This window comes from Rhineura floridana, chromosome 14, assembly GCF_030035675.1.
Source record: "Rhineura floridana isolate rRhiFlo1 chromosome 14, rRhiFlo1.hap2, whole genome shotgun sequence".
NCBI classification, from domain to species: domain Eukaryota; kingdom Metazoa; phylum Chordata; class Lepidosauria; order Squamata; family Rhineuridae; genus Rhineura; species Rhineura floridana.
In genome coordinates this window covers 30,368,391-30,395,985 of record NC_084493.1, presented here as the reverse complement: position 1 = coordinate 30,395,985, position 27,595 = coordinate 30,368,391, and the positions used below count along the sequence as shown (strand labels likewise).

The 27,595-nt window shown below is 44.9% G+C and overlaps 1 protein-coding gene across 1 annotated transcript in view; it reads left to right on the top strand.

The window, feature by feature from the left end:
* Window positions 1–21,383, top strand: part of SNX33 (sorting nexin 33) — a 38,783-nt gene extending 17,400 nt beyond the window's left edge. The window contains exon 2 of the mRNA XM_061595540.1: window positions 20,580–21,383. Coding sequence (XP_061451524.1) covers window positions 20,580–20,833 — 254 coding nt within the window. The 3' untranslated portion in view covers window positions 20,834–21,383. The remainder of the gene's footprint in view (window positions 1–20,579) is intronic.
* Window positions 21,384–27,595: the final 6,212 nt, after the last annotated feature.

The window sequence follows — 27,595 nt, the reverse complement described above, 5'->3', positions numbered from 1 at the left end:
AGACCCAATATGTTTCCAGGAAGCCTACCAGCAGGGCTTAAATGCAACAGACCTATTTTATTGCTTGTAGCCTCTGGCAAGCAGCGGTGAAAGGTAGACTGCTTTGGAAACTGGAGGTTCCATTTGGATATCATGGCCAGTAGCCATGGCTAATAGGCATCCATTGTCCTGTTATCTTCTACCAATGTGTCAATCTTTTTTTCAGAAACTGTCCGCCATCAGTACATCTTGGGGTGGCAGATTCCATCAATAAATTACGGCTTGTGGGAAAAGATAAGGAGAGAATCACAAACAATGCAGGTATCCCATTTAACATGAGGAGCTCAGGCTGAGTGTGGCTCTACTGTTTGTCTGAATCTCTATGGCGATTCACACACAGAATCTCTTCTAAACCACACCTGTGGATTAAGGGTGGGGTTTGGAGTAACCTGACACTCTCTCATCTCAGGAAGGTATGAATCAGTGCAGGTGAAAGGGAAAACTATGCTTGAGTTCAGGAGGCAAGCTGCACCTTGTCTCCAGCTGAAAAGGGAAATGGATGGAGGGCAGTGCCAAGCAGGTGTGAAGGGGTGGCACAGGATCATAGCCATTGTCAATTTAGATGGGTACTGCATCTTCCACAAATACTTTTTGCTCAAAGCAGTTCTCAGGAAAGACAATTTAAATGCAATAGTCATAATTAATGTATTACAAAATCACATCACCAATTCAACAATTGCAGTTCATTTAAAGCAGAGTCGGGGAACCTCTGATCTGCGGCTGAATGCGACCCTCCAGGCCTCTCCATCTGGCCCTCATGACTTTCTCCAAGCCCTACTTCCTCCCTGGATAATAATCCCTGGATTATTTTTGCCTGGCTGGAATGTGTCCTGAAATTCTGATAATGCTTCCTTGCCTAGATAGAGGATAGAGGGGTGTGTGTGTGTATGGAAACTACCCTGTTGTACAAAGTTGACATTTACATTAATTGCTCCGTCCACTTTTCCCTCTGGCGCCACCCACCACTGGCATGTGGCCCCCGGAAGTTTGCCCAGAAGGGAATGTGGATCTCAGGCTGAAAATGGTTTCCCACCCCTGATTTAAAACAGATCAAAAGTTTGAATAAGCATAAGATGAAACCAATAGGTCAGCTAAAAATAGCCAATACCAATAATATGAATATTATAACCATATTAAGCCATTCATTAAACGGTTCATAATTAAGAGGCCAAACAGGAAGATACCTCGCTCATGTCAAACTAGGAGCAAGAGGGAAAAGATGAAACAAAATAACCACAGCCCACCCTCACGTGGCAGCAGGAGACCCTCCTCTCAACAGGGTCTCATGTCCTGCACCAAAACAAGGTTCCCTCACAGATGCCTTTTGGCAGCAGATCACCAAGGGAGTTAAGCTTCTCTCTGGACTAAAGGGTATAAAGGCAGCACAAAGGCCTTCATACATCAGCAGTGTTGGGTGGGATCTCAAAGATCTAATTCAGCCCCTTGCTAATGCGGGAAACCTGTTACTGCAGCATTCCTGATAGGTGCCATCCAACCACTGTTTAAAAACCTGAACAAAGGACAATCCACCACCTGCCAATGAAGGCTGTTTCACTAGCCCTGTTCACACATAACACTGAGCCATGGTTTGTTTAACAAACCATGAGATAACCATGAGCTTTGTGACAGACAAACAATCCATGGTTTGCTCCTCCAAAGTTTGGTTTGTTTTCCAGCTGCTCTCGACTTATGTCTTTGTAGCTTGGTGAGCATCTGGAGTGGGGTACCTAAAACAAACCATGGTTAAAGAAGGGTGAACTCCAACTCCCATCAGCCCTAGGCATCATGGCCAATAGTGAGGGCTGATGGAGTCCAGCAACATTTGGAGGGCCCCGTAGTTAAAACAAACCAAGATTTGTGAGCCACAGAAAACAAGTTTGCTCCATCATCTATAGCTTTCAGGCTTCCCACAGGCATCTGACTGACCACCATGAGAATAGCATGCTGGACTAGATGGGCCGCTGGCCTGATCCAGCAGGCTCTTCATTTGGAGATGGCTATTGAATCATCTCTCAATCATCTCTTCACCAGGCCAGACATCTCTAACTTGGCCTATGAGCAAGGGTGTAGTTGCCCAGGGTCTCAGGGGGTCGTAGACCCCTTACTTTTTTGGAAGCCAGGTCCCAGCAGGGTCTTCGTGTCTTAAACGACCTATGAATCAATCAGCATGAAAGACAAGTGTATTAGCAACTGAGAAGAGTCTGCTAATTTGCTTCCTTGTCGTTTCCTGCTGATTGGAGCCAGTCAGAGTGAAAGGAGTTCCTACTTCAAAAAGCCAAGTTGCGGAGAGTGAGAATTCTGTAATTACAGAAGAAGAGACAGTGCATCCTGATGATAGCATCCCATCTACATCATCAAGCTGTTTGGCGGCAGCAGGAGATAAACATGTAGGTACTGAATCCAGTAATTCAAGCAATATCTCATGACAGTGAGAAAGGACAGCCAAATGGTGACAGTGAGAGAGAAGCAGAAAGCAGCATTCAATCCTGGCCAGATTATTCTACAATCTTAGAAGGTTATATAATCTTAGAAGGGGGCATGGCTGTGACTATTATGAAGGGACCCTGGACTTGTGAATTTGCCACTACACTACTGGCTATGGGGCAGAGAGCAAAAGGCCATACCTGCATCTAACTCAGTACTGTGTGTCAATGAGTAGCTTCCCTATTTTCGGCATGCAGATACTGGCGTCTAAGACGCATACCTTTTGTTAATGGTTCATGTACATCAGGAGTGAGTAGAAGGTTTATGGCAACCTTCAACAACCTGGTGCCCTTCAGATGTTTTGGACTACAAGTCCTAGCTAGCTGGAGGGCATCAGGTTGGCAAAGGATGGTTTGTGGGTTATAGGGAGGGTTTTTGACTCCCAATAGTTTTCAGCAACAGCAGCAACAAAAAAGGCCCTAGTCGGATCTAAACAAACCATGGGCATGTTTCATATCCCTTAGCCTCAGTATTGCCCAGCTCCAAAATGGGATTTTATGCTTGAGAACATAGATACAACTTGCTGTTTCTTAAGACTGCTAGTAAAAATAAAATTCCCTGCCATGATTGACTTTGTGTTCATCCCTTCTCTCTCAGCTTTGATGTTTCTCACTTCTAACATTGGTGTATTGTTTGGTGTGGCTGGAACCCTGAACAGGAGTTCTCCACAATGCAACATTTTGTTTCAGATTCCACTGTTTAATGGGATTATGACCAGTATTCATATACCACCAGTCTTTATATAAATAGGTGGCTAACAAAAATCAAACAATAATAAAGTTAAAATGACAACATAGAGATGAGTCAGAAACTTGCAGGCTGCAGTGCTAAATGCCTTGACTAGGGAGTAAGTCCCCTTGAACTTGCATCAGACTACACTGCACAGCACTAAATTGATAACTAGATAGCAACAAAGCATTGGTGTGGAATGTGAAACCCCTCTGAAATAATGTGTTTTTTGTTTTTGACTGCACTTTTGCAGTCTGGGGGCAATGAGTAGAGGAACATGGAATGGGACCTTTGATAACAGCATAAGTGTTTGAGAACTGGGTTGCAATGTGTGGTTTTTAAAAAATCAGAGGACAGACCAGGGTAAACTCATAGGTGCTGGTGGCTTCTGTGTGATACTGCTCATGCAAGAAGAGTGCTTATATGAAGCAAGGGAACTGATGGTTGACTGTAGGAACCAACTCTTGAGTGTGCAGCTTTGAATACTGCAATTCCCAAGGGTTCTATAGAAGAGATGGCTTCTGCTAGTTATGACATACAGTATATTCAGTAATAGGCAAAAAACCTTGTGGTTTAAGAATGTACCTATAGCCCACAGATATTTCTACCAAGCTTTAAAAAGCAGGGAAATTGGGCGGCTATAGTGAATGCACCAGGGGAGCAGGAGACCTGAACTCCTCTCTGAGATATTGTACTGCCCTACAAAGTTGTCAAAATGCAAACACAATTTGGGTTGGTCTTTCACAGTCCAATCCACTTGCTGTGTAGCTTGCAAGAATTTGGTAACATGTGCCTCTGAGCATATGGTGAGTGGTGGCAACACCTGCCATCTCCAAAGATGGAGAATTATATTTTTGTATGTTTGTTGGTGTTCTTCTTACTTTGCTTCTTTCCTGTGTTACTAACGTTTCTACAGAGAATCTAAACTAGAATAGTTTATTTCCCTCATTATTCATCCTAGAAATCTGTGTCAAATTTATTTTTATTAATTTCAAAGCCTTTTTATTGGTCAATGTCATATGATGGTGAAGATAGCCTTTTTTGTTTCAAACTGGAGGTTATGGTCTATTTCTGTTTGGGGTGCATTAACAGTTGGACCTGAAACTGCAGTTTAATGTAAAATCAGACTGATTACAATATGCTGCTACTTTAGCAATGACTCTAGTTGTTGGAAAAAAGAGGGTGCATGTTTTCAGCCTGCTATGTTTAAACCATTTTATTTAAGGCAAGGTGTACACGATCAATTAAAAACATAGAGCACACCTAGAATGTTTCTAGAATATATTTCACCTCCCACTGTTTTATCTTGTGCAAATTGAGACACTTCTGAGGTCCACTGGAGACTATTTTGCAGAAGTCAGTGCCATTATTCCACAATTACGTTTGGAGTTTTTTTAGTATAAATTTTGCAAAGTGTTGCTGTACTTCACATATTCATAGAAACAAAAGCAAAAGAAAATGATTTCCTATAGAAAACTAAAATTGCAAAGTAAATCAGACATATTTAAAGTGACCATCTGACCTATATCAACTGTCTTAATAATGTTGCTTCCTCTCGGCTAAAACAAGATCAGCACAGGACATACCTTCTTTCTATTATTTGGGCTGATTACAGGTGTTGCCACCACTCACCATATGCTCAGAGGCACATGTTACCAAATTCTTGCAAGCTACACAGCAAGTGGATTGGACTGTGAAAGACCAACCCAAATTGTGTTTGCATTTTGACAACTTTGTAGGGCAGTACAATATCTCAGAGAGGAGTTCAGGTCTCCTGCTCCCCTGGTACATTCACTATAGCCTCCCAATTTCCCTGCTTTTTAAAATTTGGTAGAAATATCTGTGGGCTATAGGTACATTCTTAAACCGCAAGGTTTTTTGCCTATTAGTGAATTTCCCTACTTTTTAATCTGGGAGGTAAGAAATGGGATTCCGTGCAAGTTTGCTGAGAATGGATTGATCATTTGCATGCTTATTAAGTGGGATTTACACACACACACACCAGGCAGTCATGCTTAGGATAGGTGAAACTGACCACAGGGGATGGGGAAGGGAGGAGGGGGAGGAGGGAGGGGTGGAAAGGCAGAGGGGAGGACTGGGATGGGAGCAGGCAGGAGGGGGAGGGGAGAAGGACAGATGTGGTTGTTTGCATGTTTATTGAGTTCAGTGGGATTTACTCCCGTGCAATCATGCTTAGGATAGGTAAAACTGACTGGGGGGGGAGGGACGGAGGGCTGGAGTGGGCAGGGAAGCGGAAGAAGGAGGAGGGGAGGAGAAAGGGAGAGGAAAGGGGAAGGAGGGAAAAGGCAGGTCTGATCATTTGTATGATTATGGAGTTGAATCCGATATACTCCTATGCAATCATGATTAGGATAGGTAAAACTGACCAGGCTGGGCCTGCCAACCAAGACGTCTTCTGTATCTTTCACAGTTGGGCAGGGGGAAGGGACAATTCTACCTTGTGGTTTTTCCCATTACAATGTTGCAAGAACACCTGCACTTGGCTGACTTTCTCTTCTCCTAAAGATACAGGATCAGTCTCAGGCCCTGAACCTGGCAACCCTACCTCCCACCCAAATTTAAAACAAAGCTGTCCCTGGCCACATCCACACCAGGCCTCTATTACACTTTGGACAATCATTATTTATCTATTTATTTAGTGTATTTATATACCGCCCCATAGCCGAAGCTCTCTGGGCGGTTTACAATAACTAAAAACATTAAAAACAAATATACAAATTTAAAAACTCATCTTTTTAAAACAATTTATCATGGCTTCTCTCAAAGCCATGGCTCAAAGCCAGTCATGGCTTCTCTCAAAGAATCCTGGGAAGTGTAGTTAGTGAAGGGTGCTGAGAGTTGCTAGGAGACGCCCTGTTACTCTCACAGACCTTCAGGCAGAGCGGCTGGCTGTTAAACCATTCTCTCAGGGGAATAGGAGTCTCCTCTCAGCACCCTTCACAAACTACACTTCCCAGGAGTCTTTGAGGGAAGCCATGACTGTCTCAAGTGAAATCAAGTCTGGTGTGGGTGTGGCCCTCTGATTAGCCAAGCCCAGCAGCTGTGAGGCTTTTAGAACACTGACAGTTGGTCCTTACTGAGCATGCCCCGCGTTATAATAGGCTTCCAGCCAAAATTTCTTAAATTAATTAAAAATCAACCAGGCATTTTTTTAACTTTTAAACTGCAGTAGATGAAGGTCAGAGTATGGGGCAACGTCGGTATTAGGATTACAGGTACTCTGTGGACATGGCTGATTTTTAATGAATTTCAACAGATTATAACTCTCAGAGAAAAAAGTCCAAAAGGGCTCTGAGGTTTTTCTCTCTTTTTACACTTTGAACTGTCTATTCTCTCTGACTGTTTTGTGTATCGCCATGAAAATTGACAGGGTTGTTAAGCAAGCGTTTCTGAGTCCAGGACTATATGTTTTGTAAGGTTTTGTTTTGAAATGAGCTTATGGGAAGCCTAAGAATGGCATGTGGGGGTATTTTCCATTTAACATTGCGGAATGTGAAAAATCCCCGCTGACTATAATATACAGCCACTCTCGTGGCTGTAATTATCTCCAGGGTCAGAGCCAGCCTCTGAATACCAGTCATTGGGGAAGAAGGTCTATTGCCTGTGGGCTTCCCATAGGCATCTTTAGTCTGATCCAGCCAGGCTCTTATGTTCTTCTGAGATACAACAGAGATGTTAATGTGAATGGAAAATTTATTGAGGGTAGCCAGTGTGGTGTAGTGGTTAGGGTGTTAGACTAGCCAATGTGGAGCAGTGAGCAGCCTTGAGTTCAAACCCCAGTCAGCCACAAAGCACACTGGATGATCTTGGGTCAGATACTCTCTCGCACACTAACTACCCAGTGATGTGGTGTGGAAAATTTCCCACTGCGTTATTTTTCCACTGGAAAAAAATTCAGTTTCATAAGTTTATTTCATTATATCACAATGAAAGGATGCCAATTATAAATCTGCTATTAGGCAAGTCTGGCTGTTTCAGAGTTTTTAACTTTGTTTACCAAAGACAAATAAAATAAACATGCTTAAATTAGATCACGCTCAGAGCATCAGAAAATTTTCCAACACAAACTGAAAATTTTCCAACGCATATCACCCTACACAAAACACCCCAGGTTGCAAAAGAAAAAAAAATTCTCAGTTCATAATGTTCTGGAAAACCCACATCACTTCACTGACCTTGCCCTGTAGGGTTATTGTACAAATAAAATTGTGGAGAGGGAGAGCTATCTCTGTCACCTGAGATTCTTGGAGAAACATATCAATAATATGAGAAAGTTTTTTTAAAAAAGGTTTATTTTTTAAAAAATCCCACATTAACATCATTCATGCGTAAAATGTTGGAGAATGTGCTAACTCTGGGGTAGTGAGCGTGGTGCCCTCCAGATGTTAGTGAACTACAACTCCCATGATGCCCAACCAGCGTGACCAACAGTCAGGGACGATGGGAGCTGTTGTCCAGCAACATCTATTTATTTATTTATATTTAAATATTTATCAACTGCCATTCAATTACAGCAAGGTGGTAGACATCATACAAAATCGGAATATGAGCAATAAAGACATGAATAAACATCAGTAAAAAAAATCAATACTAGTTGGTAAAAAAGAAATTCATTTTGCAAGGGCCTGTCCGAATAACCTCATTTTTAGGAGACGTCTAAAAGAAGGCAGGAATTATTCCTGCTGAATTTCTACTGGCAGGGAGTTCCACAGGGCAGGATAATGGCTCAGTCCCTAGCAGAGGCCAACCGAACCTCAGGGGTGTGGGGAACCACTAGAAATGCCCCATCAGAGCATCTCAGCGAACAAGATGGATCATATGGGATCAGACAGTCCTTAAGGTACTTTGGGCCTAAGTTGTTTAGGGCTTTGTGAATTTGCACAAGAACCTTGAACCTGCCCCGATGATCCTGTCAAGGCTCTTGTCTCATTGTGGAATGGTGAGATGTGAAGGGCTATATTGACATAATAATTCCTGAAGTCTCTCTGTATCTTGTAGCCTAAGGAGGCTTGGCTCAAACCTGCTTTCTGTTCTATAAGATTTCCCCCCCTCTTTATTTTGCTAAAGAAGCCAGGAATCGTAAACAGCCCTCTCATTTTTATTTTTATTTTTTTCTACCATCAGACTGGCTTTCATAACCACTTCCTGGGCTGTCACTACTGTTAATGGATTATAGCCTCGGGTCAGCAGCAGGAGGGGATGTAAACTCTTAGAGAAGTGAGATCCTGTTTGCAAGCATGCAAGCGCTAAAAGAGAAGGGAACGAACAGCATGAAAGGAGATGATCTGAACAGCTTCTCAAATCACTGCTTAACAGCCGGGGGTGGGTGGGGAAGAGGTCATTTTTCATGCCCTGGAATCCTCTGTTGAGGAAGGCCTGACTTCCCGTTGGGCAAATGGTCTTGCTGTTTTCCTTGGAAGGAAAAGGACTGCAAAATGTGAGCAAGGTTAGCATAGCACTACATCCACAGGACCCACCAGCCTTTGCAGGTTTACTCAGAACTGAGTCCCATCAGTGTATGCCATGGAGCCAACTCAGAGGAGCAGAGGAAGCTGCCTTATACCAAGACAGACAGTTGGTCTGTCTAGCTCACTCTGACTACACTGACTGGCAGCAGCACTCCTGGGTTTCAGGCAAGGGTGTTTCCAAGCCCTTTCTGGGGATTGACCCAGAGACCTTCTGTGTGCCCTTCCTGTAGAACAGGTATGGGGAACCAGATTTGCTGAACTACAACTCGCATGCCCCCCCAGCCATTGGCCATGCTTGTTGGGGCTGATGGGAGTTGTAGTTCAACATCTGGAGGGCCAAAGGTTCCCCACACCTGCCACAGAAGAAAGAGTGCACAGGGCTGCAGCCAAAGTGCAGCCAAAGGGCATCACGGGACTCATGTTCAAATGTCATATGTACCCTCTGTATACCCTATGTGCCGGCTTTTCATCCTTCTTTTAGGTCAGGGCTGGGGAACATGTGGCCCTCCAGATTTGTTGGACTCCAGCTCCCATCAGCCCTAGCCAGCATGGCCAGTGGTCAGGGACGATGGAGACTGTCATCCAAGAACATCTGGAGGGCACCAGGTTCCCGACCCCTGTCTTAGGTTGATCATTTTTAAGCAAGGGCAGGAGGGTGGATAGGGGTGGCTGGTGCCCATTGTGACTGGTGGGGCAGAAGGCAGGGACCCCAAATAGTAAGCAAAGCCTGAGCCAATGGCAGGCAGAGTCAGCCAATTCTAGTTTTGTCCCCATCCTCCTCTGTGGAGTTCTACGAGGGCAACACTGTGACTGAGGAGGAGGAGGAAGCTGACAAGACAGTGCTGTCCCTTGGACTTGCTGTAAGTGGGAAGACAGGCAGGTTCGGGCTGGGCTGAGGGCAGGTTGAAGCTGTTGGGGGCAGTGCCCTATTTGCCCAAATGTGCGAGCCTCCATTGGATGTGGATATTTCTAATGGCATACCCTGACATCTCACAGATGTAGATAGGGACACACTTGTAACATCCCTACTGTATAGAATTATAGAGTTGGAAGAGATCTTAGAGGTCATCTAGTCTTACCCCCTATTCAGTGCAGGAATCTTGCAACTACAGCATCCCTGACAGATAACCATCCAGCAAAGGTAGAGATCACCACCTCCACTGTCCAACTGCTCTCACTATTAGGAAGTTTCTCTTATTTATTTATTTAAGCCAGAATCTGCTTCCTTACAATTTCCATGTAGTAGTTCTAGTCTTGCCCTCTGGATAAACATCATTTTCATACCAAGGATGATTTGGTGAGCCATGTCTATTAACCCAGTTCTCCCTCTGATGTAGATTTGTACTTGTGTATGAATGAAGAGCATCCCACTCTATGTGGCTCATGTGCTGAAGCAGGAAATTGGCTCCATCCCCTGGGCACCATGTTGTGCCTGGCTCTGCCCCCTCCCAAACCCCTGTTTGGCACTTTGCTCCGGTTGGTGGACCTTAGGGTTTTAGTAACAAACAAACCAGAAAGTATTCCAGAAGTCTTTCCATACCTGTGTTAAAACCCAGCTCCCTCCCTTTCTGCCTTTGGAGAGTGCCTTGTTTATTGTTGCATTATTATTATTGATGTGTTACAGGCATTATCATGATTTAAGGCAGGGGTGGCTAACCTGTTGGCCCCCAGATGTTGCCAGGCTACTATTCCCATCATCCCTGACCACTGGCTGTGCTGGGCAGAGCTGACAGGAGTTGTACTTCAGCGGCATCTGGAGGGCTGTGAGTCCCCCAGCCCAGCAGGTTGGGGCAACAGCTCCTATGGCAAAATCACTCTAAGGTCGATGGAAATCAATCTGACCCCCCCCCTTGTAAGTTATAGGGTTAGAGTTAACTTGAGTGGTCCTTGGCTGGTCAGAAAAAAAGCCCCACAGAGTTCAATAGGTCTTCCTCCCAGGTACGTAATTTAGGATTAGTGTCTCATATAGCTGGGTCTTTACAACGATCCAGTTAGGTTAATGTTTGACTCTGGACTTAATGGTGTTATTGGGTCTGTGATGGTAACATAATGAACAAAACAAACTTAGGAGGGTGGCTCAGCTGCCTTCAGGAGCTTTCCTGCTCTTGCTGAGTGGGGCCCGAGGCATCTGCCCGAGAGACCTGCCCTAATGGCGTTGCTGAGTCCTTAGACTCAGGAAAGAACAGAGGGCCAGCAAGGGTGGGGCAGGCTTGCTTCCAGACCAGAGTGCAGGAGTCATAGTTTCCTGAAGCAAGGCAATGTCCTGTTGGCACATGTGGAGCATCAGAGTACACAGAACCTTGCACAATCTCTTGTCTAGACACTGATTTGACATTTCACTGTTTATTTTTGGAATAGTTTGGTTTTGTTCTCCCTCAGACAGGCAGAGAGGGATTTGAGGAGCAAATGAAGCTCATCTATGTGGGGATTTGGGGGTGGGTTAATTTGGATCTGGTCTGATTATCTGCTTCCTGTTCATTCGAAACAAAACCAAAACCAAAGTCCCCATGTAGTTATGATTTCAAGATCTAAAGATAATATAAGAACCTAAGGAGAGGATCAGGCCAATGGCCCATCTAGTTCAGCACCCTGTTCTCATAGTGGCCAACCAGATGACCATGGGAAGCCTGTAAGCAGGACCTGAATGCAAGAGCACTCTCCCCTCCTGCAGCTGCCAGCAACTGGTTGTCAGAAACATTCTGCCTCTGACTATGGATGCAAGAGCTAGAATAAAGACAGGCAGGATTCAGCTCAGGGAAGAGCTGGCTGTCAGAAAGTAGTTGGAGAGTGGAACCTAATGCCCAGGAATTGAACCAGGTCAGGAAGGGTGTAGCCTAAAATGAAAATGAAGCACAGCCAAGATTGGACAATACATCCTCAACAGGAGAAAATTCGGACATCCTCCTGATACTCCTGTCCGCATACCAAGGATCATTGTGCAAGCCCCATCCTCTCCACTGTTAAACCTTATTGAAGGATCTTCACCACAGGGGCATTTGCTGTGTTCATTAACTCTGCAATAGCCTGTATTCACTGATCTAAAGGCCACATACTAGGAAAACATCATTCCCCTACAACATGCTACTAAGAGTTCAAACCTCAACTACTATGGCACATGGAATGGCTGAATTATTTTGGTACGAGGATATGGTGTTCCAGTCACTTTCATCAGTGATACTTTGGAGGATATGCTATCGCAGGGTTAGTCAATATGGTGCTCTCCAGCTGTTGTTGTACCACAACTCCCATAATCCCCAGTCAGCATGAGCAACAGTCAGTAATGATGGGAGTTATAGCCCAGCAAGTTCTAGAGGGTACCACATTGGTGACCCATGTGCCGATGTATCCATCAGTTGCTTTACCACTTAAACTGATTTAAAGTTTCAATCCTAAACACACTTATTGGGCCCATTGGATACAATGGAACTTACTTTGGTTTATTAAATTTATGAATCGCTTTCCACAACAGAATGTCCTGAAGCAATTTGCAAGAATAAACTACAGTGATACAGGTAAAATACATGAACATATTAAAAACATAATCAGAGTAAAAACAGTCCATTGTTTGTTCTGCCCAAATGCCCTGGAAAACAGTCTTTGCCTGGCCCTGAAATGATGACAAAGTTGGTGCCAGGCAGGCCTCCCTGGGGAGTGCATTCCATTGATGGGGAGTTACTGCAGAAAAGGTACGTTCTCTTGTCGCCACCCTCCAGACTTTTCTTGGAGGCGGCATGCAGAGAATAGCCTCAGATAATGATCTCAAGGTCCAGGCAGAACTGACAAATACTCTTTAGTCATAAGTATGCAATCTTATTTTATTCATAAGGTAATTCCTTGGGAGTAAGTTGCATTGAACTCAGAGGGCTGGGCTACATAGTTACCTTACTTTCAGTCTTGAAAGTCCAGCCACCCAGTATCAGAATTTCAGAATTCAAAACATTTGCTAGATGGTGCAAATGCTGATACCATAGCAGGAAAGCTGGTCTGCTTCCTGCCAAATTTGATGGTATGGTACAAGTTTTGTACATAGCAGTAACGTGTGCGCACAGGAGAGAATACAGTACCTGATTAATTATAGACATGAAGTAGACTTCAAATTACACTGGTCTCCAGAGCAGGTGATCTGGTTTCTGCACTCTTGCAATGTTGTTCCTTGTTTTGGGGCACAGAGGATGCAGTTTTGCACATGAGTAATTCCAATGGGTGGGTGGCAGAAGGGCAGCAGCAAAAGCGAGCCTAGTCTGCAGTGACTGCCTCGTGAATTAGGTAGTCAAATCTGAATTATTTATTGCTAAAAACTGGGTTGTTTCTTCCTTTGCATTAGTGCACAGTGTCAGCTGATAAGTGAGGATTCTTGACTTGGTTCATTATGAGGATGAGGAGAGCCTTGCTGAATTCCACAATGGCTAGTCGGATGCCTCTTATTTGGCTGGGGCTTCTTCAATTGTGATTATGGGATGATATTTTCAAGCATACCTGAGGGCCATAGGCTTGCTTGGGGGGGCAAGAGCAGGCTAGTTTAGGAGACTTGGGGGGGGAAGGAGACTGCTGCCACCCCCAGAATCTGCCGCCTGAGGCAGCTCCTCACTCTTGATTAATGGTAGGGTTGGCTCCGTACTTGGCATTGTATTAGGTCAGTGGTTTTCTAGCTTCAGGAAATTGTACCCCATGTCTTCCAACATTTCACAGACGAGGGGCATGCTTGTAACATCCCAATGCAACCTCATACCACGGATTTATCATACCAAATGTACTTTGACCAGCCAGAAACAGTTACAGATTGCTGACGACTCTGCTCTGCTTCCTGTAAGCTTTATTCATGTACTCTGCAACAGGCTGTCCACTGCTGGTTTAAAAGCCAAGAGAGTATCAGTTTTGTGGGCGTGTTGCACTGGTGGTAGGTGTTTAAAGATATACTAAAAGAGGTATTACACTCATTCTATTTCTCCAAGTGATGATTTGGCTTTGGTTGGGAAGAGGTTACTGGAGATGTAGGGCATTTGGGAATATCTGAATTATTTTACGTATATACAGGTTGATCATAAGTGGAGGCACACAGCTTAAACCAGGGAAACCTCAGGTCCAGAGGCTGAATGTGGCCCTCCAGGCCCCTGTCCTGCCCAGAGTCCGAGAGATGAGACAGAGACGAGACTGGAATTAATTCTTGTTTTATTAGAGTAACGGTTACATCGAAAGCAGTGTGCTTCATAGATCTCTCTATGCTGTCTCACTACTGACCCTAACTAGGCTACCTAAGCATGCTCTGCAGCTTGTGGAATAAGTTGATTCAGCACCCCAATCAGGGGGGCGCCGCCTTAAATAAGAAAGGTCTTTGCCCATAATCTCTGACTCCTTTGAAGTTCTACCTTCTGACCTACCCGCTTCTTGCGGCGTCTCGCATGGAGTAAGGGAGGGAGCCTCCACCTGCTCATCTGACAGGGCAGGCTCACTAGGTGCTGGCTCAACTTCAGGGGGTGGGGAACCCGCTGGCAGGGAAGCGTTTGAAGTGCCAGGTGGGAAGTCCTGGGGGGGAGGAGTTGGTGCTCACACAAGGTCATCCCCCAACGGCTCTGTTGGGGCATTTGTAGATGGAGCAAGCTTTGCGTTGACGGGAGGACTGTCCGTGGGCACTGGCGGGCTGTCGACTTCACCCCCTCCCTCAGTGCTCTCGAAAACCTCATCCACCTCTGGCTTCTCTCCCTGATCTATCTGGGGAAGCTGGGGCTTGACCAACTCCCCTCCCTGCTCCTCCTGGGGGAGTTGGGGCTCTACAGCCCCACACTTCACTGGCTCTACTTATTCCCTACTTGAGTGCTTTTGCCTGGGTGGAATGCGTCCTTGAACTGTGATAATGCCTTTTGCTTGCCTGAGTAGAGAGACGTGTGTAGAGGGGGTGGAGGTGTAGAAACCTCTGGCTTTTGCATGGCTGGAATGAAGCTGATTGTACAAAGGTAAGAGTTGCTCCACCCCCTTTTGCCTCTGGCCCTACCCCACTACAGGCATGTGGCCCTGGAAGGCTGCCCATGTGGAAATGTGACTTCACCACTGGTTTAAACACACCAAATAGCCAGAGTCTACTACGTCCACATGTGACCTTCAGAGAGAGGCTTGCCAGTACTGTTTACAGAGTCCCCCAAATGAAACTCAGCTTTCTTTGGCCATGTTTCAGTGATCATATCTCTGCTTAATAAATTGAGATATGAATGAGCCTCATGCACCCATATGCAGGTACTTTGCTTTTTTCTTTGTTCATGAGAGGGAACAAGCAAGGAGGTCATAGTTAACTATAGTTTCCCATTACGTCCAAACCAGGAAACTATGGTTAATGGCCTCCAAACAAACCAACATATTAAGCCTGCAATCTGTTTACCCAGTTTTCTGGGAATAAGTCGCATTGAACTCAGTTTGACTAGATTTGCATAGGATTGCACTATTAGTTAACTTTAAACCATGGGTTCATATCCTGCTTTATTTGGAAGCTGTTAACCATTGTTTCCTGGTTCAGATGCAACAGGAAACTATAGTTAACTAAAGTTTCCTGGCTTTTTTTGCTTGTGTGAGAGAAGAAAATGCAAAGTATTTGCATGCAGGTGCATGACGTTTGTTCATATCCCATCTTATTAATTGATTGATTGATTGATTGATTGATTTTGTGTTCCACCCTTCCTCCCAAAGGAGCCCAAATATCATTAGGCCAAGATATAATTGTCCAAACATGGTCTCTCTTTCTCTTCGTCTGTGTTGTTCCAGGTCTCAAACTGCAGATTTTATTGTTTGTTTTCACACAGAGTCCTTGATTGCATCATGCTTAGCTTGGAGGAAGAGGTGGGGGCAAGGAAGGTATAAGGAAGTCAAAGCAAAATAGTCACATACCTGGAGTAGACCTTTTGCAACTTATGGTTCCAAAATAAAGTTAAGTCAGTGAGAAACCCTGACCTGTTAAGGCCACCACAAATATTGAGGCAATCATTACTACAAGGGAATGTGGACAGACGATCTGAGACTGCTATTAACACAACTGAATTAGTTTTTATTAGCATAAGATAAGAAGGTGTCAGTATCCAATTAGAGGAATAAGCGCCCAGTATAGTCTGAGGCCACTGAGTTTGCTCAGTCCTTGGGGAGAAGTTTTCTGCCTCCTTATTTTTCTTTTTTCCCTAAGTTTTGTTTGTACGTCTCAAAACTATAGGATTCCTTCAAACCTGCTGATCACTCCTTGTGCATGGGGAGAGGTGTCTCTCTGTGTGTGTGATTTTGGATAAATAAGCCTCGGCACTTGCACCTGAACTCTGGCAATAGATGGAATTATGCTGGCATTCTAAAACAGCACAATCAAATGATAACTTTGGATAGGTTCAGATCTGAAAGTGGAACAGGTTCAGAGGAGGGCAACAAGGATGATCAGGGGACTGGAAGCAAAAGCCCTGTGAGGAGAGATTGAAAGAACTGGGCATGTTTAGCCTTGAGAAGAGAAGACTGAGGGGAGATATAATAGCACTCTTCAAGTACTTGAAAGACTGCCACACAGAGGAGGGCCGGGATGTCTTCTTGATCATCCCAGAGTGCAGGACACAGAATAATGGGCTGAAGTTGCAAGAAGCCAGATTTCAACTGGACATGAGGAAAAACTTCCTCACTGTTAGAGCAGTACTTCAGTGGAACCAATGACCTAGGGAGGTGGTGTGCTCTGAGACACTGGAGGCAGTCAAGAGGCAGCTGGACAGGCACCGGCTGGGGATGCTTTAATTTGGATTCCTGCGCTGAGCAGATGGTTGGACAGGATGGCATTATAGGCCCTTTCCAACTCTACTATTTTATGTTTCTATGTCAGTGTGTTCCTCTGAAGCCCTGCTTGCAGTTAGGACCCAAATAGATGGAAAATAACCCAAAATGATAGTGATAATTTGCTTTCCCAGATTTCCATTCCCCCATTTTTATTTTATTTTTCCATTGTTATTCTAATAAAGTAAAGGGATAAAGGGGAAAAATTTAACCCCAAAAAGAAGAAAAGTAAGCCTCCGAAAAAGGAGCAGTAGGAATTCAAGATGATTAAGGTTGCAATGTAATAGACACTGATTTGTCCCATTGAACTCAATAGGATTTGCTACTAAGAAGACATGGGTAGAATGTGCTACATAGCTTAGTTCTCACTGAGCTGTACTGCTTGTGGCTGCAAGTAGGGCCAGCTTGGAAAAGTTACTTTTTTGAACTACAACTCCCCAGCCAGCATGGCCACTGGATTGGGTTGATGGGATTTGTAGTTCAAAAAAGTAACTTTTCCAAGCTCTGGTATAACTTTTCCTCTATGCAAAAACATTCCCCCCGCTTTGGAAAACGAGCATGCCAGGGTAAAGAGCTCCAGTCTAACTTATTGCTAACATGTTACTTTCTATGTGCAGGGAATTGATATCATTCTGAATAGTGTAGTATTTCATCAGGTGAGCCGCCACCCCCCACCTGCTGTCTAAAGTGGTTCAGCTTAGACACATGTTTCTAAGCTCAGCAAGAACCAGATTGGCGTAGGCACCTAAGCGATTTCTTCAAATAAAAGGGGGCACTGCGCTCTGCAGCTGAGGGCCTCTTGCAGACACCATCTTATCAGGAGGTTCGTTCTGCACAATATAGGAAACAGACCTTTAGTGTGGCGGCTCCTAATCTGTGGAATTCCCTCCCTTTGAATATTAGGCAGGCGCCATCTCTGCTATCTTTTCGGTGCCTTTTGAAGACTTTCCTCTTTCAACAAGCCTTCTAAGTTGAGACCTATCCCAGTCTGCATCTGTGTCAGAATTGTTTAATATGTTTTTTAATAATGTTTTTAACCCTTTTTTAAAGTTGTTTTTTTAAAAATGTTTTTAATGCTGTTTTGTTTTAATGTGTTGTAAGATCTGTTTTTATGATGTTTTAAAGTGTTTTAGTGTTTTGTTTGCCGCCCTGGGCTCCTTCTGGGAGGAAGGGCGGGATACAAATAAAATAAATAAATAAATAAGGGCTGTAGCAGTGCCTGGCATCCTTGGCGAGGTGCTGGGCCCAAGTGCTGCATGAGAGCCTGCCAGAACAAGTGTTTGATCCCTTGGCAGTGGGCTTACGGCTGCAGCAGTGGCTGAGTATGAGAAGCCGTCTGCCATCTTGATTTCCCCACAGTGCCCCAGAGCGCCAGCTATTGCATCACTTAATCCTTGTGGGAAAATCAGAAAGGCAGGTGTGTCCATGGTAGGTGGAGCAACTGGGCCAGCCCACCAGCGTTGTGGCGGGGAGAGGTAGGGCATTTCATTGTTTATTAGTAATTATTTCATTTGTGAATCACTTTCCATGAGGCATCCAGAAGAGATTTGCAATATAATAGCACATATAAAACAGTTACATATGTAAAAACAGTTAAAACCAATTGTACATATAAAAATAATTTTAAAATTATAAATATTAAAGCAATTGAAAACAATAGCACATATATAAAATAATTTCAAATCCAAAACAGATACCGACTGACATAAAGATTTTGGAAGGCTTTTTGAAATGGAAATGTCTTTAGCAGGTACCAAAGGGATGGTATAAACCCTTTCCAGCCTGCCTGACTGTTAGCTACTGAGCCATTTAAAGCCCTCAGCAACTTAAGATCAGGATACCCAGCAGACCACCTCCCCTGGTACCAACCAAGCCAAACTTTTAAAAACTTCCATGGATGTTTATTCCATGACCAGCGGGTTGTCATTTGATGACTATTTATTTATTTATTTATTTATTTTTGCATTTATATCCTACCTTTCCTCCAAGGAGCTCAAGGTCGCATACATGGTTCTCCTCCTCCATTTTATCATCACAACAACCCTGTGTGGTAGGTTAGGCTGAGAGACTGTGACTGGCCCAAGGTCACCCAGCAAACTTCATGCCCAAGCGATGATTTGAACCCTGGTCTTCTAGGTCCTAATCCAGCACGCTAACCATTACACCACAACACAGCAGCTGGATTTCTTGGTGATGGCAATCACTCTCTGCAATACCCTCCCTCCGGTAATTTGTGAGGCAGAGTTAATAATGACTTTCAAACACCTCTTAAAAATGTATGTTTACCCAAGCTTTCCCGGACTCCGCCGTTTAATTTTTAATTCTGTTTTGTACGCTGCTCAGTTTTAATTGTGAAAGTTTTGCTTTGTTTTTGTCTTGCTTGGACATCCACAGGGGGTGGCAATCCCCCCCCGATGTACCATAACGCCCAGATTCTCAGCTTTCATTTTATAAAAATGGATTTCAGGGTGGTTACACAAAGAAATTCAAAATTACAAAAACATTGTAAAATAAGCCAACGCTATAACAAAAATAAGAGGAACAAGACCATTCAACCAGCTAAAGATACCATAATTTAAAATATCTGGGTAAATAAACAGGTTTTAACCTGCTGGTAAAAAAAATCCAGTTACTGGCACCAGGTGTGCCTTCCACAGTTGGGGAGCCACCACAGAGAAGTCCTTCTTTTTTGCACAGACATAATGCACTTCACCTAAACATGGAACATGGAGAAGGGCCTTCCCTGACCATCTTTGTCCCGGGGCAGATTGGTATGGGAGATGGTGCTTCTTTGGATAGTTGGGCCCCAAGCCTTTTAAGGACTTTAAAGGTAAGCACAAGTACCTTGCACTGGGCTTGGTAGCAAATAGGGAGCCAATGTAGTACCTTTAGAACTGATTATTTATTTTAGTTTATTTATTAACTTTATAACCTGCCCTTCCTCCCAGATGTGAGTCTATCTAGGCAAACCAGCCAGACTTTTGACAGCCAGGTTCTGTTCTAGCTGAAGCTTTTGGGTTTTTTTCAAGGGCAGCCACATTTGAAACACATTACAGCTATGCAATCTGGAGGCTGCTGGAACGTGGATCTCTGTGTCCAGGCTACCCATGGCCATTTCTCTTGCTCAGCCTTGTAGCAGTAGGATTTTTTTTAGGCAGCACAAAACAGTTTATTTGGATCATAAATATACAAGCACAAAAATCGTGCATTTTCAAATTGGCAAATGAAGGATATGACGTGGGCTGCCCTCCATCTAACTCAGGCTAAGTTCAAGGTTCTGGTTTTAGTGTACAAAGCCCTATACAGTAGGGCCCCACTTCCTGGCGTTCCGCTAATGCGGCGGCTTTTCTCCCCTTTTAAAGCCGCTTTTGTGGCATTTTCGTGTCATCTTCGCATGACGCACCCCATTAAAGTCAATGGGGTTCCACTTTACGGCGATTTCCGCTTTATGGCGGGGGTCCGGAACGGAACCCGCCGTATAAGCGGGGCCCTACTGTACAGCTTTGGACCAGGATACCTGAAATATCGTCTTACCCCTTATATTCCCAGTCGATCACTACACTCTGCAGGTGAGGGCCTCCTGCAGGTACTATCTTATCAGGAGGTCCATTCCTCATAACATGGGAAGCCTACCTTTAGTGTAGTGGCACCTACCCTTTGGAATTCTCTTCCCTTAAATACTGGACAGGCGCCATCTCTGTTATCTTTTTGGGGCCTACTGAAGACCTTCCTCTTTCAACAAGCCTTTTAAGTAGAGACCTTATCCCAGTCTGAGACTACGTTGGAATTGCTTTTTAAGATGTTTTAACGCTTTTTTAAAAAAGGTGTTTTTAAAGATGCTTTGTTTTAATATGTTTTTAAAGATGTTTTGTTTTAATATGTTTTAGAATCTGTTTTTATGATGTTTTAGTGTTCACTGTTTTTGTTTGCTGCTCTGGGCTCCTACTGGGAGGAAGGATGGGATATAATTTTAATAAATAAACAACAGCAGCAACAACAACAATAATAACCATTTGTCTCTTCTTCTCTGTCCCTTCCACCTCACCCTTCGGGCAGGTGCATTTGCCAAGGTGAAGGAGAGCCAGCGGATGAGCGACGAAGGAAAAATGGACCAGGAGGAGGCGGATGGGATCCGGAAGCGTTGCCGCGTGGTGGGTTTTGCCTTGCAGGCAGAGATGAATCACTTCCATGAGAGGCGCATTTCGGACTTCAAGAGGATGATGCAGTCGTACCTTAAGCAGCAGATCATCTTCTACCAGAGAGTCAGCCAGCAGCTGGAGAAAACTTTGAGGATGTACGACAACCTCTAGTACCACCTTGCTCCCCATTTGCCTGGCATCATCTTTTGAACTAAGCTGGGTTCTAAAAGCAACACTCTTCTCCTTCTGCCAGGATGATCAGTTGGGACTGAAGTGTACCCTTCTATCAAACAGTCAGGCCAGGCCTGTACTTTAAGGGGGTTGAAGATTGAGGGGATCAGAATTGGCAGGGGGACATTTCCAGGTAGCCCTCAAAGCCTCTTAATATACACAATATTGTAGCACCAGCGACCAAACTCCACGTTGCAGAGACCAAGGGAAGAACCGTGGGATGAGAAACATTCCAATGAATGCAGCATCCTTTCCTCCTCCAGGCAGGGTATTCTGGCTTCCTGCACTGTACTGTTCACAGAGAAAGTGAGAAATGATCTTCCCTAGGAAAAATGGGAGCACAACTTTTGTTACTTGGAGTTTTTTTCCCCCTTCTTCCTTGTCTTCTTCTCAGGCTTGATCATCTAGAATTACACCATCCTAAATTACCATCCAAGGAGATTATACCTCTCTCCCCCACCAAAGCAATAAATGATAGCAGGATTGTAAATTGCTTTACACAATTCAAGTTTTTCTAGATAGACTGTGGTGTCTTTAAATAAGTGGGGTTAAAAAAAAAAGTCAGAGCGGGTGGGATTTAAATTTTGTGCACCAAAATGGTTAATTTAGGGAAAACACACACGCACAAGGTATCAGTGCCTTTTTATTTTTTTTAATTGTACGCAGGAGGTAACGAAGATTATTTTTATTTTGTATCCTAAAATCAAAACGATGCTTTGAAACTGCAATTTTATGTTTTGCTTGGTCTGTTTCTGAAAGAGTCTATTTTGGGACAGAGTTCATAGTGTCACTTGTGTGGTTGCTGTTTAGTTTTTTATTAAAAAAAATGGTGCAGAGGCTTTTGTGAATGTTGAACTGGGGCAAAGAACAGGGACCGAAAAGGCTCAAAGATGTTGGCATGTTGCGTTGCCTTGACATGGAGAAGCCACACAGAAACATTTCTATTTCCCTTCCCCCAACATGCTACCAATTCATCCATTCTTCCCTTTTATCTTCAGAGAAGATAGGGCTTGACTCTTTGTACTCGGGCTAATCATATTCAGGGGGTAGAAGCAGGATTTTTTTTTTTAATCCTGTTGTCCCACCCAGTTCCTCATCTTAATCTCCCATAATTTGCCAGTCTGTGGCTCAATGCACAGCCAGCAAACATCCTTTTTGGAAATCTTCATCCATACACTGAACATGGGTGAGGTGGGGAGCAGGATCAAATGCGTTGCCCCCACCCTTGACCTGCACAAATTCACTCCCCGAACCAGGGATGGGAAAACTTTTTCAAACTGAGGGCCACATTCCCTTCTGGACAACTTTCAGAGGGCCACATGGGCAGGGACAGAGGCAAAAGTGGATGGAGCAACGAATTTAAATTTTACTTTAGCTTCTACGCACACTCACGCACTTCCTCCATCCAGGCAAGCAAGAGGCAGTATCGGCTTTCGAAGGACTCATTCTAGCCCGGCAAAAACACTTGAGGAGTGTGCAAAGCCAAGCCACTGAGGGGTGTGGCCTAGGCAGAAGGGGTGTGGTCGATAGAGAACTCTGGAGGGCTGCGTTCAACCCCTGAGCCTGAGGTTCCTCACTCCTGCCGTCAACACATACTTTTTTCAGGGCTCTTGATTGCATGAAGTGAGCTGTACACATACGCAGGGTCAGTTCTGATCTTCAACACCATGTCTCTCTCTGTGTGTCTCTCCCTGCCCTCCCCAATCAATAGGCACAAAGTTTGTTCAAAAAAGGCTACAGCTCATAAGAAGCACTTGGACATACTCAATTGCCTTATAATGAGACAGATCATTGGTCCATCTGGCCCAGTTTTATGTGCTCAGATTGGTAGTGTCTTGGTAAGTGCAGTAGCTCTGGGGTAGAGCATCTGTTTTGCGTGCAGAAGGTCCCAGGTTTGTTTGTTTGTTTCTTAAATGTATGTCCCGCCCTTCCTCCCGGAAGGAGCCCAAGGTGGCCCAAGATTCAATCCATGACATCTCCATGTAGCGCTGGGAAAGGCTCCTGCCTGAAACCCTGGAAAGCCGCTGTGAATCAGTGTCAACAATACTGATGTAGATCGACCGAGGGTCTGACTTGGTATAAGGCAGCTTCCTGAGTGCCTGTTAAAGAGTGGGTCTTGTCCAGCTTTCCAGCTTGAGATCCTTCTAACTCAGAGATGGGGGGGGGACGGCGACTTGTGGCTCTCCAGATGCTGCTGAACTACAACACCATCAGCCCCAGCTGCCATGGCCAATAGCCAGGGATAATGGGAGGTGTAGATCAGTAACATCTGAAGGCCATCCCTGCTCTACCTTCCAGTGTCACGGAATGTACCTGGGACCTGCATGCAAAGCATGTGCTCTACCTAGTCATGTGACAGCCTGGAAAAAGGAAAATTTGGGGAGGGGGGACTGGTTTTTTTCCTTTTATTTTTTTTCTTGAAGCCTTTTTGTGTTTTTATTACTGAAAACTTGGGGGGAAGTTTTGTTTTTTTCCTGATTTCCCCCGTTTTTCCCCAGGCCTTCGCATCTTTAGCTCTACCACTGAGCTACAGCCCTTCTTCTCAGATCTCCTTTTGCATATCCTGTGGGCATGACAGCATCTCACCAAACATCATTATGCCTCTTCAAACACTTACGTTTTGATAGCCTTGCAAAAGTTGTTGTAGTTCCAGAATTGGACTTCCTGGTAGGTTTTCCTAGATATGATTTCTGAGCATATGCCAACCACTAGAACAGGTGTGGAAACCTTTGGCTCTCCAGGTGTTGTCAAACTACAATTCCCATTGTCCCCAGCAAGCATGTTGGACAATCAGGGATGATGGAAGTTGGAACCCAGCAACATCTGGTTGGCACCACATTGGCTATCCCTTTTATAATATGTGCGAGCATTGTGGTGTTAAATCTGTCTTCCGATATCTAAACGGTTATCATGCAGAAGATGGATCAGCCTGGTTCTCTGTTGCTCCAGGCAGCAAGACTACAACCAAGGGATGGAAATTGCAGGGAAGTATATTTTGGCTGAACATTAGGAGAAACGTCCTAAGGGTAAAAGCAGTTTGAGAGTGGAATGGACTGCTTTGGGAGGTGGTGGGCTCTCCTTCACTGGCAGCCTTTAAGCAAAGGTCCTCTGTCAGGGATGCCTAGATTGCAAGATTCCTGTGTAGACCAGTGGGCTGGACTGGATGACCTCCAAGATCCCTTCTTGCTCTTATGATTTTATGAAACATTGGTAAATTTTTGGAAAACAGAAGTGTGAATGCCATTTTGCTAGCATGCATGATTCAAAAGCCGGTGTTGGAACAGATGAGTGTAAAATTAACTAATGCAACATGCCACTGGTAAAGAACAGTAACATGCAGTTGTGGTCCCTTCCCAGGTGCAAAGCCCTACTGAAAATCCACTGTGCAACAATTAGGGTTAGAATGGAAGGGTTTTTTTTAAAAAGGCACCGCTGGAAGCTTTTTAAAAGCCTGATTGGATGTGAGGTGAATTATATCGCGGAAGGCCACAGGACATGGGGAGAAGGTTAATCCTTCCCTCCCCAGCTGTGACCCTCCTTCAAATTGCTCCTGCATGGCAATTTGGCTTTTACAAGTTTCCACTGTAATGAATGGAAGCTTTAAAAAAGTTTAGAGAGAGAGAGAGAGAGTGGTGGAACAGTGGTGTAAGGCCAGCATCCAGCCCACGGACCAGAGGTTCACCCTCGTCTCTGCAGGACTGGGTTCTTTGATGTGGGAGTAGAGATGTGAAAGGGCAAGAGTGTCCCTGTTTTCCTTCACAAATGTTGACGGTCACATAAATGAGTCACGAGGATATATGGAGAAAGGGTGGGGTTTCTGGGAAAGGAGCATGACCCTAGCAAAGAGTCGGTTCTGGAGATAAGCATGCAGCATGACCTTCTTCTCATTTTTATAGCTTCTTCACAAATTGTACCACAAGACAGGATTCTGGGAAAGAAGCTGGTAGAAGTTGTTTCCAGGCAGGCGCCATTGCTTGGCAGATGGGGAGAATGTCAGGGTAAGGGGGGGAGTACTTACTGTCAACACATGCTGGCTGATAAATTGGCTTGGAGCGTGGGCTTTGTTTTCTCAGGGAAATGTTGAGAATAAATTACAGCACAGAAAGGAAACCAGGCCTGACTTGGACTTACTCCAGGGTTTCTTCTTGTCATATCAGAGAGTTGTTTAAGCCCGGAGTCAGCAGCTCATCCTACTGAAAAGCTAATTTGTTTGCTTGTACTGTTGTGTCAGCAGTGTTATTTCCTTACCATTTTCATAAACCAGAAGGACCCGGCGTGCGCCTGCTTAACAACATAGATTTTCTTCCATGTGCAAAATGTGACACAGTCTTGGACAAATAGTGACGCAGAGACCTAGAACTCACGAGGCTTCAGAAACAAACAATGCAGTCTTCCATCGCTCATGTTCATGCTTCAGGTCATTTCTGAGAGCCCATTTTCAAAGTTACTCCTGCAACCATGAGGGCTAGACACTTAAAAGCCCTAACGTCTTATAATAAAGAGATTGCATACCTCATTCTAAGACAGGGATGGGCAACCTCTAGCCCTCTGCAGTGATGGCTGGTGCCTATTGAGACTGGTGGAGCGGAAGGCAGGGTGCCCAAACAGTCAGTGGAAGCAGACCCAATCAAGGGCAGAGCCAGCCGTTTCTAATTTTGTCTCCATCCTCTCTGCTGAGACTAAGTTGACAGGCAGTGCCACCCCCTGGACTGGTTGTAATTGGGGCAGGCAGGCAGAAACAAGTTGTGCCCAAACGGACCAATCTCCACTGGCCCTCTGGATGTTGCTGGAGTGCAGCTCCCATCATCCCTGGCCATTGGCCGTGCTGCCTGGCACTGAAGGGAGCTGGAGTCCAGAAACATCCGGAGGAGGTTCCCCATACCTGGTCTAAGGGCTGGTTTAGGCATTCAGTCCCTGCAATCTATTTTCCTCCATGGAATTTGGTGCTATCTAGATACAGTCTGATGTGGCTTCTGGGATAATGGCATCTGTCCTCCAAATGTACCATTACAGGAGAGTGTTAATTGCATCATGCCCATTCCTCCAGGACATTTTCCCACGCAGCCCTGTCCCATAGGACTGCAAACTTGCATGTATTAAGCTGACTTTAAGGTTGCAGGCTTGGGATTTATTTTAAGTCAATGACATGCACAGCATCAGGCGGTATTGGGTTAGAGCCCAGGGAATTACTTACAGGCCCCATCTGCACTATACATTTAAAGCAGAATCACTTTAAACAGTCATGGCTCCCCCAAAGAATCCTGGGAAGTGGCTACCTCCAGGTTTAGAGGGAGCATGCTCATGAATACCAGTTGGTGGGGAAACCAGCAAAGGAGCTATTTCTTCATGTCAGGGATATTGCCTACCTACCTCCACTGTTGGAGGCAGTGTGCTTCTGAATACCAATTACCGGAATCTGCAGGAGGGGAGAAGCGAGCCAGTGTGGCGTAGTGGTTAGAGTGTTGGACTACGACCTGGGAGACCGGGGTTCAAATCCCCACACAGCCATGAAGCGCACTGGGTGACCTTGGGCCAGTCACTGCCTCTCTGCCTCAGAGGGAGGCAATGGTAAACCCCCTCTGAATACCACTTACCATGAAAACGCTGTTCATAGGGTCGCCATAAGTCAGGATCGACTTGATGGCAGTCAACTTCCATTTGCAGGAGGGGAAAGTGCTGTTGTACTCAGGTCCTGCTTGTGGGCTTCCTGCAGGCATCTTGTTGGCCACTGTGAGGACAGGATGCTGGGCTAGATGGGCCACTGGCCTAATCCAGCAGGCTCTTCTTACGTTCTTATGCCTTGCCTATGGGCTTCCAGGAGGCATCTAGTTAGGATCTGGGAATGCTTTCAGTTTGCTGACTTGTTCCATTCTGTTATTGTGTAAGAGGGGTTAACAACTTGTTTGTGTCCTGGATGGCGAAGTGCATGATGTGTGATGCCGCTCCTCCACAGAGACTGGAGCAAGCTTTGTCTCTGTTGAGGGCTGAAACCAGATGTTCCGAGACTACACTTCCCCACCTCCCCCTTCAAACTACATTCTTTCTGACAGAGCACAATGGACCCAAACACCCTCTCTCTCCCATTTTATTTGCAAGGCAAAGCGGGCAGGAGGAAGCCTATTGTCCTCCTGCTGGTAAAAGAAAGTGAAACAATAAAAGATTCAAGCATTTTAGACCTCAGCTATGCTCTCCTGCTGCAGATATCATACAAAGGAGCCTTCCATGTGGTCACGGCCTCATCTGCACCATACATTTAAAGCAGTATAATACATTTTAAAACAGTCATGGCTTCCCCCAAAGAATCCTGGGAAGTGTAGTTTGTGAAGGGTGCTGAGAGTTGTTAGGAGATTCCTGTTCTCCTGACAGAGCTACAGTTCTCAGCATGGTGCAACACTCTGTCTTGTCAGGGAACTCTTGAGAACTGTAGCCCTGTGAAAGGAATAGGGGCTTCCTAGCAACTCTCGCCACCCTTAACAAACTACACTTCCCAGGATTTTTTGAGGGAAGCCATGATTGTTTTAAAGTTTATGATACTGCTTTAAAATATTATCAAAGGGAAGGGAAAAGGGACACTGAAAACTGGAAGCAGAGAGCCTCTTTTTATAATTACCAGAGAAAGGACCAGGCCTCTGCAGGATTTTGGAACTGGGGCCAGAAGTGGACACTGCAAGTTGTCCACCGTGCACACATGGCAAAAATCTT